General features: G+C 39.7%; 2 protein-coding genes across 18 annotated transcripts in view; both read right to left on the reverse strand.

The window, feature by feature from the left end:
• Window positions 1–7,155, reverse strand: part of fbxl3a (F-box and leucine-rich repeat protein 3a) — an 8,560-nt gene extending 1,405 nt beyond the window's left edge. Inside the window, exons 1-4 of the mRNA XM_014021912.1 lie at window positions 6,912–7,155; window positions 5,206–5,587; window positions 4,989–5,111; window positions 3,784–3,955 (exon numbers count right to left, since the gene is read on the reverse strand). Of these exons, the coding sequence (XP_013877366.1) occupies window positions 3,784–3,955; window positions 4,989–5,111; window positions 5,206–5,586 (676 nt within the window). The 5' untranslated portion in view covers window position 5,587; window positions 6,912–7,155. The remainder of the gene's footprint in view (window positions 1–3,783; window positions 3,956–4,988; window positions 5,112–5,205; window positions 5,588–6,911) is intronic.
• A 518-nt stretch (window positions 7,156–7,673) lies between these two features.
• The window catches only part of mycbp2 (MYC binding protein 2), a 93,101-nt gene continuing 84,796 nt past the window's right edge, over window positions 7,674–15,978 (reverse strand). For all 17 annotated transcript variants that reach the window (XM_014021913.1, XM_014021920.1, XM_014021930.1 and 14 more), the window contains 17 exons: window positions 15,067–15,306; window positions 14,871–14,960; window positions 14,705–14,785; window positions 14,365–14,631; window positions 13,764–14,047; window positions 13,573–13,669; window positions 13,359–13,478; window positions 13,169–13,270; window positions 12,960–13,088; window positions 12,723–12,855; window positions 12,481–12,584; window positions 11,136–11,324; window positions 10,947–11,054; window positions 10,641–10,850; window positions 10,457–10,564; window positions 9,972–10,137; window positions 7,674–9,080 (listed from right to left, as the gene is read on the reverse strand). In XM_014021913.1, coding sequence (XP_013877367.1) covers window positions 8,965–9,080; window positions 9,972–10,137; window positions 10,457–10,564; window positions 10,641–10,850; window positions 10,947–11,054; window positions 11,136–11,324; window positions 12,481–12,584; window positions 12,723–12,855; window positions 12,960–13,088; window positions 13,169–13,270; window positions 13,359–13,478; window positions 13,573–13,669; window positions 13,764–14,047; window positions 14,365–14,631; window positions 14,705–14,785; window positions 14,871–14,960; window positions 15,067–15,306 — 2,544 coding nt within the window. In that variant the 3' untranslated portion in view covers window positions 7,674–8,964. The remainder of the gene's footprint in view (window positions 9,081–9,971; window positions 10,138–10,456; window positions 10,565–10,640; window positions 10,851–10,946; window positions 11,055–11,135; window positions 11,325–12,480; window positions 12,585–12,722; window positions 12,856–12,959; window positions 13,089–13,168; window positions 13,271–13,358; window positions 13,479–13,572; window positions 13,670–13,763; window positions 14,048–14,364; window positions 14,632–14,704; window positions 14,786–14,870; window positions 14,961–15,066; window positions 15,307–15,978) is intronic.

The following is a 15,978-nucleotide window of genomic DNA, read 5'->3' on the forward strand; positions in this document are numbered from 1 at the left end:
CCATTACACATGTTTAAGGGTTAGGGTTTTCATAAAACAGAGAGGTACACAGGTGGTGCTCTGTAAATATGTTGGTTTATTCTCTCACATTAAAACAGGAGCATCAGAAGCTTTGTAATGTGTGTGAAGGGCACAATAGTGGGGGGTCTGGGGGTCCTCCCCCAGAAAACTGAATTTAGTAGATGAAGTTTCCTGCATTCTGGTGTATTTTAACTGGTTCCTAAACATATTTTACCTAGATGAAAAACACTTGATTAAATAAACAAATTAGAGACACATTATTCATTCAACTAGTTGCATCATCTTGTTTTTAAACTCACTGCTATAGCCACTATAATTAATGTGACACAATTTATCACAAACAATGATTTTAGAGAATCATTGTAAGTTTGTATCGTTTATTCTTGATTTAGTTTTATTTGTAAGAGAACATGTCATTGTGCCAAGCAATGATGACCCTCAACTGCACGTTTAAAACTAAGAACATTAAAAACTTTACCCAATGAACAGGTAAAATAKTGATAACCACCAACAGTGAATTTAGGGGGCATTTCTTTGCCTGATTTAATGACAGGTCCACTCATAACAAACTGACATGACATCATGCAGCCTTCAGAACATAAACTAACTCTGTGCCAAACAATGACATAAAGAAAATAACTTTTGTCAGTGTTGGCAGCTTGTATTATGAAAAACTGATRCATGGCTGTTTGGAACTTGTTAGAACACTAATGATGGATGGATTGACAGATATATTTATTGACAGAGTTGCACATAAGAGGTGCGCAGGTGCCCATGCGTGGCCAAAAAAAGAATAAGCGCACCAGATGGAATGTCATGTGGAATGTCATGAAGCTCATTTGCGTACCTGAGATTGTCTGTCAAAACAACAGTTAGCAGGGCTCTAGAGTGTGACCAGTTTGGTTGCAAATGCAACCTGATTTCTTTTAAAAAAAATTAAAAAATCCAGCTGCACTGATGTGACCGGATCGTATTCGGTGCTCACCGAGCCTTAGGACAGTGGGAACCTGATATAAAGTTTAAACTGAGACACTGCCTTCAACAAATCAGACCAAGTCCAGAGCTGTTTTATCCAATCACAGCAGAGCAGGGCGGGACTTTCAGTGAGAGCAGGTTTGGTTGAAGCAGCGGCCCGACTCGAGCAGATAGGCGCCGATTCTGTGGGTGCTCGGATGGAGCACCCACAGAGATCTCCGAGGCTGCAGCCGGCTGCAGCTAGCTGCAGCGGTCAGTCCTGACATCTCCTCCTGCACTTTGCTCCTGAGCTATCAGAAACTTTGGTCTGTAAAACCTAACTTTATATTAAATATATGTTCAGAATGTTGTTATCGAAGAGATCTGTCACACTCTGTGTGAGTGGCAAACTCTCCTCCTGATGAGAGACTGCTGTGATGGGAGCACATTGCTGCGTGTGCAGGCTGAGTCTTTCTGTGAGATTCACTGTTTACAGAACATTTGTTTGCCCCATATTAAAGCAAAGATGATTCTCTGTTTAACATCACCCCTATCAAAAAAAATTATGTTTATTAATAAAATAAAAACTACTTGCCATGTTCTCTGGGTGAATGAGTTTTAAATGTTATTTTAATTTATCATAAASATCCACAAATTTCATTCAAAAACTGAATAAAAAAAACAAGGTTCTTAATGTGCTAAACTTGTTTATATTTAGGATCATACTGTGACACAGCTGCTCTGGGATGAATGTAATTTATTAAATGATCAAATACGAAGAATAAATGATTACATGAGCTGAAACCGTCTAAATAATACATTTTTGAATAAAATAGTCTTTTAAAAAAGAAATCAGACTAACAAATAAAACATTTGTATGTTTTAAGTTATTTTGTTCTGTGTGAAAAAGAGATATTTGCTGCTTGGACTGGAGAGTGTGGAAATCTGGTTTAACCAAGGCCAAAGAGAAGACCAAACAGGAGTTGTCCATGAGGGACATGTTAGTCTAAAAGACATTTAACCATGAAATGTTCAGTTTGTGATGTTTATATGACATACACCCAGCCCCTCGGCCACTTGGTAGTTTACAAAATTTATGCAGAGTAAAAAAATTAAATAACAATCTTGGTGGACTGATTTGGCATGATGTCCTGAGATGTTGCAGCTGACAGAAGTCATAAAACAGAACAGGGGGACGTTAGATGCCCTGATGCCCATATAGATAAATGTGTTAAATGAGTGAAGGAAAATATGAGCACCAAGCAACAACCCTADGTTCTCCCCTGAGAGCCAGACCAAAAATTTTATGTGCAACCCTGTTTACTGACCTTTATTTAACCAGACAAATCCTAATTGTTTATTTAAAAATGATAGCAAATMTCTGTCTGTTGCACAGAACAAAATAACTTGAAAATACTTTATTAGACTGAATTATCTTTTTAAATTACTATTTTTAAACAGTTATTTAAATTGTTCAAGCTCATGTAATCATTTAATACTGTTTACTCTACATATTTGATCATTTAGTGAATTACATTTATCACAGAGCAGTTCTGTATGGTTCTAAATATAAACAAGCAGTGAAGAATGAAAGTTGTATACTTAGGATAAACTACAGAAACATTTGAAACACGCTCACCTGGAGAACATGGTGCTGTTCTCCTGGTGAGGATGAGGAGATAAATGTTAAATGGAGATTCATCTTTGTTTTAATATGGGACAAACAAATGTTAGTAACAGTGAATCTGACTCAYAGCATGCACGCRCTGCAGCGCACTCCCGAGGTGGTCTCGGCTCAGTTCGCGCTTTGGTACATGCACACAGCATGCATCCACGCCAGTGATGGAGGGGTTTATATTTGGCGCTTACATTATTGTAGTAATCTCCAATATGATACGTAACAGAACACTATAACTTGTGAAATGTTGTAGAATAGGAGAGCAAAAGCATGACAGAYGAACAAACTGTTTGAAAGTTGCGCGTCATGCGCAGCCTTTGCACAAGGAGCTTGGTCACGCATGCAAAGTTGGACATATCTGTTGGATAATGGTGCTCTGAGAACAAATATTTAATATAAAGTTAGGTTTTATAGACCAAAGTCCAAGGAGTGAAATGAGGGAGGAGAGGTTTCACTCTGGACTGACCGCGGTGTTGCTCCTGCAGACTGCTCACCTGCTGCTTTACTGACCCGCCCTGCTCCACTCTGCTCTGATTGGATAAAAGTGCTCTGGGGTTTGTTTCATTTGTTGAAAGTAGTGGTGCGTTTAGAGGTAACCTGGGTGGCTTTAACAAGACCGCAACAGAAAAACAGAGCTGTTGTTTTGTCCCCACCCGACCCCACAGATAACGGAAATCCATCCTGGCCACGATCAAAGTGACGGAAATCYGTCGTGGCGACGGAGAACTTCAAGCCCTGAAAATTACAGGCTTCAAAACCWAATAAAAAAACTGGTCTTGTGACTTAAAATAGGAAACATTTGACACTCGTGACGAGGCAGCATGGTGGCGCCGTTGTTAGAGCTGTCACCCCACAGCAAGAAGGTGCAGCTTTGCTTCCTGGCCTTCCTGTGTGGAGTTTGCACGTTCTCCCTGTGCACGTGTGGGTTTTCTCTCCGGGTACTCCAGTTTCATCACACACACCAAAAACCTGCATGTCAGAATAACTGGTGACTCTAAATTAACTCGAGGTGCGGCTGAGAGTGTGAATGGTTGTTTGTCTCTGAGTGGCCCTGTGATCGCTTTTCAAATAAAAAAAGCTTAAAAAGCTGTTTTCATACAGCTTCAGCAGATCTTTGTTGCTCACTGTACCTGCAGGTGAGACATGAGGGCAGCTGCTCATCTTCAGCAGTTTCAGGGTGTCGCTGTTGTTGGCCACCAGCACCTTCAGAGACGGATCGTCAACCGGTGTGTCGTCAATCTTCAGGGAAGACAACGATTTGGAGTTGACGAACACCACAGTGAGAGCTGAGATAAAATGAGACTGTGGAAGAACAAACAAAACAACGACTGAACACRCCTTTTTCTGAAATAAATCTTTGTGATTGTAGTAAATCTAAAAAATGTTTGTTTTTGACGCACAACAAATTTGTGCCCATTTTAGTTCATGGTGGAGTTGCAGCCAGAAAACGTAGACACACTTACACCTACACATAAAATATGCCCAAAAACAAAAACGGTGCGGATTCTGCCTTTAAAGGTTTCCAGACATTTTCCTTTTTAATACCAGGATGTGGGACGACTTCTTCCAGTTCTTACCTTTACCTTGACACTTTTACAAAAATAAAAAAATATTAAAAGGCTTTTAATGGAATTCAGGTGCGACTGTTACGGGGCTAATATACATAAAACCCACTTCTATTACAAAAAACTGGTATTTGTAGCCTCTAAGAATTATCTACTGATGACAGAACCAGCAACATATTTTCTTTACATTGTAAACTATTCAGCAGAATCTGACAATTTGCTGACAGAAAATTGTAACATTCTTGGATATACTTACATCTTTAGCAGTCTAWCTGTATATATTTTTGATATTGAAACAACTAACAGTTTGTATGTTTATAAAATTCACAAAGTCTTTCAAAAGAAATGAAAAATGTCCAGGTTCTTCCTGCGCTCATGGATTGCTCACATGTAAATGCAAGGTTTCTGGCTGTTCTGAAGTCAACATTGAAACATTTTTAAACAAACAGCTTTCTGGGTTACACAGATATGCTGAGGTTCATGAAGAAGTCTGTGCATTGCGGAGTCTAAACAATGATTTTGCAAATAACATCATGCACCAGTTGAAGCAAATCTGACCTTGTCTGGGTGTGAAACAGATATTTCTGTAAATTTATCTGTAGTCGAGAACATCTGTTTCATTGACACAACTTAAAAACAAAAAGAGCATTTATAATAAAGATTGCAAGAAAAAAACAAAAATATGTGGTAGTACATTATGAGATTTCTTTTGACTTTTTATAGTAACACAAAATAATAAATAGAAATGCGAACAACTGCATTAACTATACCTTTGGAACCTCCATGAAACTGGGCCGGGCTGTGGAGATGAGTCCCAGGGTCTTCAGTGAGCAATTCACCAACTGTGACAGAATATCACATGCTGCCTCTGCAGACTCTGTGCTACTGTCCACCTGACCAGAATAAACAATAACAAGAAGATAAAAGATTTAAAACAAAATAAAAAAAAGTACAGCAAAACTGCAGATACAGGTTTCCTATTTTTACCTTGAAGCTGACRTACTGAAGGTGGTTGGAGTGCCTCTTTATGATCTGCTTGATGAGGTCTGGGTGTGTGGCTTTCAAGTATGAGCTCGCTGGCTGGTTCAGCTCAAACTCGAAGCATCTCCAGAGCTCAGGCATGTGAAAAGCCTGGTTCCACCCACGGCACACCTGAGAGGCATACGCCCGGTCGAGCAGTGGAAGGTGCTGGAAAATGTGCAGCAGGAGCTCCTGAGGCAGCAGCGACCAGTCACAGGCCCGTGACTCACCAGCCACCGCTGCCTCCGACTCCTCGCTCATCTGCTTCCGCACCTTCTTGCACGCCTCAGGCGGGCTTTCGCTGGGGCACGCATTGCTGACCTCCTCTCCCCCTTTTATCCGTTTCATCCTAAGAGAAACAGGAAGTGGTTTTTAAAGTCGAGAAAGTGCTACTCCGTGCAGACGCACAGAAACGACCCGCATCAGCAGAAAACTGAGAAATGGATTTGTCTTTTTATACTCGCTTCCTTTCCATTTGATTTTGATAAATATTAATCTTCATTCTACATAAAATTAGCCCTTTCAAAATTCCATTACATGCTTATAAATGATTGGTCCCTTTATTATTACTTTTATTACAAACCCTGTTGAACATTCAGGCAATTACAGATGCACCTTTCAGCACATTTCACTCGTAAGAGTTAAGATAATTTTTTGGGCTTTAGAACCATAAAACTAGAAAACTATTTTCCTGAAAAGCAAAAAACGGAGAACTTGAGCTGCACAAAGTTGTGGCAGGACTTCTTTCTTGAGTAAAACAAGCTAAGGTTACATTTCTGGATGATGATGTGTTCAGAACAGATGATTAGTCAAAGTATTTCTGGGTCCAGTCATGATGACTTGATGGGACTCTGCAGTGCCTGAGGGCTGGAAGATCACAGTCATCAGGCTTGGCCTTTAGATTTTGAGATTTCCCGAGACGTGGCCATTTGTACATGCTAAAATATGAYCGGATAGTTAAACATTATAATTATATTGTCAAAAAGATTGTTAGTTTAAAATGTGCTTTATTTCTGGAATTATTCATCTTCTTTTTATCTCATAAGTCTGACCTAAAATATCCTAAAATTACCTGTTTCTGTTACTTTAATCACAACACGTTTGCTCTTTCAGGTGGTTTAAATCTAAACCCCATTTATTTTACAATTGCATGCATTTTAAATGCAAATGCATTAATGTTAACTAACTTAACTCTGGTCGATCAACATATTTTACTCTGAATTTAATAAACACTACCCTTCACGTTTCACTCGCATTCCTGGCTGCTTGTTAATCACACTTATTCAAACCAGGTGTGTCAAAGCAAACATCTAATCATGCAGAGTTGTGTTTTTCATGTGACTCCTCCAATGAAAAAACGTGAGAAACGTGACAGTGATCAATGCTGGCATTACAGGTACACTCATCACTACGGAGTCGTTTTCTACAAAATCATAACACACATGAGAGGTTTTTTAATGAACTGATCATAAATGAGTTGGAACATGTTTACATTGCTAAAGCGAGCAGTGATTTTAACAGTTAGCTAAGTTTGTGCTAGCTTGTTTAGCATCACTATATTTCTCCTTCCAGAAATATTATATCTAACTAGAAGTTATATCTGTGTAACTAGTAATTCTATGATGACATGCTTATTGCGCACTGACAGCCAGCGTCTTGGCCAAGCCTCCTACCTTTTTGTTTACACACACAGCTAGGTCTGTTAGCCGGTCTGGTGGAAAATCCGTACACTGGTTTCACTCTTCAACCCGGACCCACGRAGGAAAAACTCATTCGTACCAACAAAATAACTCGCATCGGAACTCAATGACGGTCTGASGACAGAAAATAAGAGCGTACAACCTCCGCTCACCTGACCTAATTCCTCTGAGTGAGCTTCAACAACCCCCCCTACCCTGAAATGGCGAGGTGTTGTTTTGACAGCACCGGTGCCTTATGGGAAATGTAATGCGAAATGGCTGTTGGTAAAGATCGTCTGTGTTCGTACGATGCCTCACCCGACTGCAAAAACAAATGGGCACGTTTGCTTATTTTCCCCTGAGGTGAAAGAGGATTACTTACATGAACATTTTAAGAAAGATTTATTTTAAAAGAAGTTCTTTCTTTCTTTTTCTCCTACCTAGAAAGAAAATAAACTTAACTGCTTTCAATTGAATTTATTCATATTTATTATACTATTGAAAGTGACTAAATAATGTATTAAATTTACAAATAAATTCAAATTGATATTGTTTAAAAAATGACATGAAAATATCAAACTGTTATTTATGCAACTCATAGAACAGATGAATGCAAAGAAAAAAATGAACTTCCAGTCTAGCAGTTACCCATATCACTCTCTTTCTCCTTATCAAATACATCTTTTCATGTGTCGACTACAATAAATTATTTAATTCAAAGTTCAGTATTAATTCAAAAACTGATGACACAGTGGGTACTTTGTGTAACAGAGATTCTGGTTTATTACCATTCAACTCCATCCACCACAGATATTACAGAGCAGATTCACAAGTAATAAGCTTTGTATTTAACAGCAGCTGATTTTAATACCCCCCTCCCACACACACACACACACACACACACACACACACACACACACACACACACACACAGTTTCCCTGCTCCCAATCTCTCTGACTCGTTCAAGGGGGGAAAAAAAGCATAACAGGTGCACATTTTTCTTTTTTTGGTGTAAAGACTGGCCCCTTGTATTGTTCAGCTGTAATCTTATTGAGTTTTTTTTTTCTTTTTAATTACTGTAGGATTTTGGTGCTTTTTTTATTCATCAAAGCTACAAACAATATACATCCACTATCTTTCGCTTCACTGCATGTGCCGGGCACCCCTGTTCCTCATTTCCTGACAACAGAAGAGATAACATTTTGAAGAGGAGGGGGGAAGAAAACGACTGTCTACTGTATAAAAATGTACAGTGGCTTTATTTGACATACATTCCATAGATTTAAACAGCTGCAAAAGAGGAGGCACACCCAGTATTGCACTTCAATAAAAGATCTGGGTCAAAACAACCCAGAATATCAAACAAAACTGAAGTGAAGAGAGCGAAATACAGGTACTTTGAATAGTATCATTATATACAAGATTAGATAAATCATACACTATTTTCCCCCGAATGTAATAAACTTAACAGTCTTTTCAACCAGCTCATCTTTTTTTTTTTCTCGTCCATCAACCCATGATGCACTTGACAGAAGAATACTGTACAAGATTACGAAAAGTTTACATACAACATTTTAAATTTATAGTTAGGAAGCTGGAAATATGGCCCGTTCCTTTTTTCTTTTTTTTTAAACCCACTCTCATCCACAGTTGCCTTTATGCAAATGTATATCATATTTGATGTTTAATTTTGTTACAGTTCAGTGATTGGGAGGTGTGCAACGTCAATAGAAGCCGAGGGAATACAACGGCCGCATGCAAACACTTCACAAAWTTTTTTTTAAATATATTTCTTCCTCTTTTTTTTATTGTTCCTTTTTCCCCATTCAGGTTACTCTGAATCTGAAGGAGCTCCAGCTTGCGCTAGCAGCAGAGCCTGGATACTCGTGTTGTTGAAGACCTGAGGACTCTTGATGGAGAGCAGAAACCTGGTTTCGGCACACAGGAGACTTCATGCAAGAGYCGAGCTTGGCTGCTGAGCTTTCTGCAGCAGCAGGGAGAAATCACAGTAGACCCGACTGGTTCCCAGTAAAAGTCTTTTGCAGGTTAGAAGGTGTGAGCGTTTCTGCACACCCCACAGCCCAGAGCAAACTCTTCACCCGTGGGTGGGTGGACCACATGCAGAGGACACTCCGTGCCCTCCAGCTGYTTGCCTTTGGGCCCTGTGCCAGAGGAGATGAGAATTAAATTAATCATAAGCATATTGTTACTTTTTACAAAAAATTCTATAAAGSTGATAAAAACCAATATTCTGATAAGTGCTGAAGTTAAGAACAAGTGCTTTTATTTTACACCGTAAGCACTAAAGATAAATTGGTAAGTTGGACGGAAGCAAGTGCAAGAACAGCAAAAAATAAAAAATCTAGAAACTTCAGAAGAGAAAAAAACCCTGAGACTAAAGATTGCCTCTGGAGGTATTTGAAGTTTAGTTCTGATGATTCAGGAATACATTAGTAATATTAAAAAGAGTCTTTGGTGATACGTTACAGTAATTGCAGCTTTAGTTATAGGAGACATATCATGCTTATAAATCCTTCTTTTTACATTTAAATCATTCAGTTGTGGTCTAAGTGGAACTGCAATGCTTTGGGCTTAATTCCTCCTTACTGTAACTCCACAAGMCCCTCTTTCACCACWTTTCTCAGGTGCGTCTCAGATCAACTCRTTTTKAGGCTGTCTCTTTAAATCTAAACGAGGTGCTTTACACCCCTTCAATAGGATATTTCTCATTTAACACAGAAAGGCCTGTGTGGATGTTTGTCTTTGTGTTAGAAAAATATCTTGTGAACCATTGTATAAATTTTAATAAAACTCTGACAGTAATCATCAGATGTACGTCTACAACTTTAATTAAGATGACCACTTCAGCTAATTAACCATGGCAGGCAAATATGACAGCCCTGATTAGCATCTGAGTTTGATTAATTGTTCATTGACCATAAAAATGTTCACTCAGCACACCAAACTGTCAACACGATGTTAGGTGTCATTAACATTAAATGTTATGACTTCCCCATCAATGGTCCTGAATAAGACTAAATAAAACGACGGACCTGCAGGACAATGGGGCAGCTCCTCCTTGGGGACACTGGTCATCCTCTGGAAGTCRTCATGGCAGGCGTTGCAGAAGTGTGTGGTGCCAAAGCAGAAGAAAACAGCCACGGAGCAGCAGTACCGACATTTATACTCAAGGAAGTCTGTGCCGTGCTTGGAGCACATCTGATGGGAAAGAAGAGCAGAAATAGCAAAAAATAGGAACGTGATTGTTTTTCARATATATTAGATTACATTTTAGGAAACAAACATTTTCTATCTTTTKGAGAAATTGTGGAACTCCCTGAAAAATCAGCTGCTTCATTTATAACACATCAGTTTTTGGATAAAACAGATGACCTAACACAAGCTAACTAGCTGACAAATACAGATTTTCTTTAGACACCCAGATCCCAATCTTCTAATCCGGCTCTGAATAAGAAGGAACATGAATATTTTGTGCAATATATTTTATTCCTGGTGGCAGCACAGCCAGCTTATCCACCTGAGCCCTGGAGACATCTGAGCACGCTCCACAGATCAGCTCACTGGGGTCGTAGTCGTCACCCTGTCCTGCCTCTGCATCACACCGAGCCTCTCCCCCAAAATATGCCTACAAAAACAGGAAAAGGTTACATTTCCATCCATGTCCAGCTCTCCAATAACAACCTCTTGCATCCTGTCGTCACCTTTTTGCACTTGTAGCAGACGTAGTATGCATATCTGTTCATTGCAAAGCCTGCAGGGTCACTGTGGAAGCGTGCTCCTGGTGTGGTGATGGCCTCACTCTTGTGAAGGCCTTCGTACTCCAACCTCATTAGAGCCTTCCTCCTCACATCCTCATACAGCTCCTTAATGGGGTCGAGGAGGTCTTTGATCACAGAGTGATTGATTTTGTTCTGTAAACAAACAAACAAACAAACCAGCCCATGTGCATTAAAGTTCTTCTGCTGAGGGRCAGTCTGGTCATTTGAGGCACTCTACTAACAATGTACCTTGCAAATAGGACACAACATGAAGCCAAAAGTAATCCGGGGTCCAAGCCAGCGATTTTCAAGCACACGCCGAGTGCACTGAAGGTGAAACACGTGAGTGCAGTCCAGCTGGAAAACAGACCCAACAGTTAGACATCACAGGAAAGCAAAGAGACATTTGGAAGGTGAAACTCTTGAAGTCAAAGCTACCTGTACTGCAGGAGCAGCAGAAAGAGCTTCTGTAAAGCAGATCATGCACATGTCGTCTGCATCCTGTTTCAGACAGCCTGCGTTCTTATCGCAGCCGTGCAGACACGGCAGGCAGGAGTCCTCGTTCTTAACTCCTCCACAAGGGTGTCCACAGGGGTGAGTCCTACTGCAGGCCAGCTTGGCATACTCCTGAGAGAGGTGAAGTAAGATGATGCTTAAAAACTACAACAATGCTTGATTCACACGATTGAGATAAATTTTTCTTTCATATTTTCTGGGCATAAGACTCGTTCTGCAGTTTTTGTGTTATTTCAAGAATTTATACATCAAAACATTCAGCTCCTTCAGGATATTYCAGCTATGACATTTGGTACTTCAGCAATTTATACATTTTGAAACATTTAGCTTTTTCAGCCATTTTTTTTAAATGAATAAAGCTATCTTCAACATTCTTAAAATCCTTGAAAATAATCATTCATAAATTTTTACTGTACTTTTTAACTTTTGTTCTGATTCTGCTTTTTATGAACTCTAATTTAATCTTCCTTCGGCTTCTATCTTGCCAGTTTTAGCTTTTTTTCTGCAGTTCTGCCAATTTCAACTTTTTTGTGAATTTTCCCACTATTTTAAGCTTTTTGTGTTTTTTTTTCAGCTGCTGTCTGTTTTATTAGCTACTTTTTAGCTAACATGGGCTTTTCTCTGCTAAATTCACCTTTTTGTGTTAAGTTCAGATTCTTGCTGATTTCTGATTTTTTTTGTGTGCTAATCTCAGCTACTTTTTAAAAACCTATTTTTAGGCTAGTTTTAGCATTTTTAGCTTTTCAGCAAAAATCTTTCAGCATTAATCATTCACACTACACTTTTTGCATAAAATGCAAATTCTGTAGTTCAAATTTATTATTTGAGGGAATTAACAAGTATATTAAACTACAATCCACATTTATTCATCTTCTTAAATATATGAACACCCAACAAGTATATTTTCACAAAGCAAAACTGGATTATGTATATTATATTTTTATTAAATTGGTGTATAAATATTCTGTCTGGTCTGTGCAAAAATGAAATCCAATTCTTGACAAAATAGAAATATTTTGTTTAAAAATACATACAAAGTATTAAGAAAAAAACCTATTCAACTATTAAGGTTCTCAATAGTTTATTTTATTATGTTAGGATTATTTATTTTGTTTTCTATTTTTGATATGTATGATTCACACGATTATTATTACTACATATATTGAAAATTAAAAAAAAATTGATTTGGCATTGAAATAAGAAACATCTGAACAGAGGTTCTTCATCAACTCTGATTTGATATTCAGATTTTGTTCATGCTTCATACCTGACAGTCTGGGTCTGAACAGACACTACCCACAGCAGACAGCTCAGTACCGTTTCTTGTACCACAGAACCTGCAGGCGTCTGAGCTGCTAGATGCTGGTTTACCTGCAAAAACATTTAGCTTGTCAGACCAACTCTATGTGTGTGTGAAACATGGGGGTGGAAAAACTATGTTTAAAACCTCTCAGAGAAAATGACATTAAATTGTTTATTATTACACTGATGTGTTCTTTGGTCTGTTACCTGTGTGCTCTCTGAACTCCACCATGGCCTTCATTGTCTTTGAGTCTGCAAGAGCCATGAGCCAGAAGAGCTTGGTCCTTCCACAGCCTTCATGGAGATCAACCTTTATGGCCTCCTCTTCCTCCTTGAACACCTGACACAGATAAAAACAACAAAGTTATTCAAAACAGAGAAAAACACACTGATCACCACCAGTACCRTTTGTAATTCATATTCAGGTGAACACTCAGAACTAACCTGTCTCTGGTGGGAGCGTGTTCGTCGGTGCAGGTGGAGGAAGCGATCACAGTCGGTGCAAAGATTGCCACACATGTTACACAGTATGATGGCTGCCGTCTCACCGTCATCATGATTGTCACACATAGGCTGTGAGTAGATAAAAAGAGAATAAATTAAGTTGCCCTGTTTATTCCCYGTTCACTGTAGCTTTTTGCTGTGAGTCTCACCATCTGCTTCTGCTGCCCGTCTTTGCCCATCCACCGACCAGAGGACAGCCTGTCCACATGATCCTGGTCGAGCACACACAGAGACGCCAAGGCCAGCCACAGCTAAGGAGAGAGTAAACAGGAAAGAAAATCAGAAACAGACAGTGTTCCTAAGCACTGATTCATACCCTGTGAATAACAGTCTTCATACCCTTGTTGTTGCGATACAGCGAACAGGAGACCGATGCTCCTCCTCCATTTTAGTGAGGGCTATGATGGTTTCAGCGATTGCATTTTTGGTAATTCTGGACCAGGCATCTGAAAGGTGACCCTAAAAATAAAAAACAACAGTTAGAGGTAGTTTGACCGGTATATTCACCTTTACAGCACGTTTAAAATTACAAATAAAAAAAAAAATCACTCACAGCTGCCATGTCTTTGATCAGCTTTATGATGATCTCAGCTATCTGTGGAGGCGTGGAGCCTTTCATCCACCAGTGGCTCTCACCTCTGCGAATGTAACTGAGGAAAAAAAAAAAAAGCAAGATGAGCAAAAAATATAATATGTAGAAAAAAAAAGATGTGTTTTGTTAATTGGTCCTCAAAGCTGGCTCACCTGGAGTTAAAGATCATGGGCAGAGTGACAGTCGTGACGCCCTTTCCTGCAACCATGCCGCCCGTGCCGGAGATAGTGCTGCCTTTGGCTTTCAGTTGCACAGTGAGGGCTTTGGCAATGCAGCCCAAGAACATGTCAAGGATGCCAAGTTTGTTCCAATCACCTTTCTCCGTGGAGTGGATGATGTCGCTGATGTCCGCTGGCGGCAGAGCCTTCACCCCGATTATGCTGGCAAGTCGCACTGGCGTCACCTCTGGTAGGACACGTCTAAGCAATGATGTCACCTGGACAGAGGAAGCCCAGAAGATACAAAAAAATAAACTTCATGGAGCMAGCAAAGAATATTTACCTTAATGTGCAATCACTGAGAGCCCACTTGCAATGTGTATTCTTGCTGCATCATGCATTTCATTTTACTGCCAGCTGATGGCAGTGTTGCACAATACATTTAGTCACAAACTCAAGATTAATAAAAAAACACTGACAGCCACAAAGTGTTTAATGAGAGGTTTGCTGTACTGTAAGTCAACAGAAAAGCTCAGAATCTGCTGTAAAACACTGAATTAAGAAGTTAGTAACAGTGTGTTTATGTTCACATTACCTGTCTCTGCACTCTGGGAGAAGCAGTGTGCAGAAGAGAAAACAGGTCCTGCATGAGTGTAAGCTGCTGAGCCAGGTACTGCCGGCCCACATTCGAGCCACTCAGAGCCAGAACCATGGAGAGCAGCTCAAAGCAATACGCGTCTGAGGAGGCGTCGTCGTCGCTCGGCTGCGAGTTGGCATTTTCTTTGCTGGAGATGGCGTGTTCCCACTCCTCCCTCACCCGCGTGGCCTCCATGCGGATGGCTTGAACGATGTGTGCGCACACCTGCAAAATACAATACAATTATTAGGTTTGATATCACATATCAGAGGTTTATTTCTTTGTTTTTGTAAAGTACCTGTTTCTGCAGGTTGGTTAGTTTGCTCCTGCTGAAAATGATTCCCACCATGTGCTCTTTGAGGTCTGCATCAGATGGTACCTGTTTGCAGAAACACAGAATGTGGTTAAAAATGAATAAATGTTAGCAAATCTTTCAGAAATGTTACTTATAAAAGGGTGCAGACCTTGTCCTCTCCTTCTGGTGATGAAAGTAGGTTTTTCTCCTCCTGCTCTGGTGTTGGCTCTGCATCCCCACAGATTAGTTTTCCAAAGACCTAAACATTAACAGAAAGTATTTATTAAAACATYTTCAATAATGTGACCCTGTTAATCAAATGCGTTATCCACAAAAACATAACCCAGTGGTCATAATGCACTGACCTGTGAGGTGATGAGGCGGAAAACCCTGAGAGTCTCAGCCTCACAGTTTTTCTGCTGGGCCATGCTGGCTGAGATCTGTCCGAGGATTTTGATGCTCTCGCCCTCTTTCCAACCGAGAACCTTAACCTGACGCACCCTCAGAGTGTTTTCGGGGCCCTTCAGTTCCACTTTGATCACATGRTAATCCCCACCAGGAAGCTCACTTGTCACCCAGCCCATGTGACGTGAGTCGAGGTCAACCTGAAATGAAACAGACCAAGAATGAGCCTCAAGCTCCTAACAAAACCGAGTAAATGCCATTTTAATGCCATTCTTGCACCACTGACAGTGATTGCATAAACTATAAACACTTTTCTTGTTTTGGTTTCTTAAGGAAGATTAAGTCGTGTGTCTTAGTTTGCAAGCACTTCCTTTCAACCCTAACCTATTGAAGAAAACGCTGCAGGATTAGAAGAAGTGTGGAGCTAAACTCAGTTTAAATATGTGATGAATGTCTCCCTGTTACTGTTTTATTTGGTCTGTTTAAATAATTTGTTAAACCAAATACAAAGTTTCTGTATGTCATCAATTATTCTCCTGTTAATAATCTGTATGTTGTTTAAAGGAGACATGCTTTTAAATCCTTATTTTTCACATTTAAATAATTCAGTTTGGGTCTATATAAAGACAAACTTCAATGCTTCAGTCTGAATTCCTCCTTACTGTAACTCCACAAGCCCCTCTTTCACCAGTTTTCTGTGGTGTGTCTCAGATCAACTCATTTTGAGGCTGTCTCTTTAAATCCACACCCCACCCCCCTGTCCAGCTTCCAGAGCGGCTCATTCCAGTGTGATAGAGAGCTTTATGATTATATAGCAGTGCAGAAACTTTTAATTTAAAAATTACTGTATTTATTCATGTATTATACTAGAA

This window comes from Austrofundulus limnaeus, unplaced genomic scaffold (assembly GCF_001266775.1).
Source record: "Austrofundulus limnaeus strain Quisiro unplaced genomic scaffold, Austrofundulus_limnaeus-1.0 Scaffold310, whole genome shotgun sequence".
Taxonomy (NCBI): domain Eukaryota; kingdom Metazoa; phylum Chordata; class Actinopteri; order Cyprinodontiformes; family Rivulidae; genus Austrofundulus; species Austrofundulus limnaeus.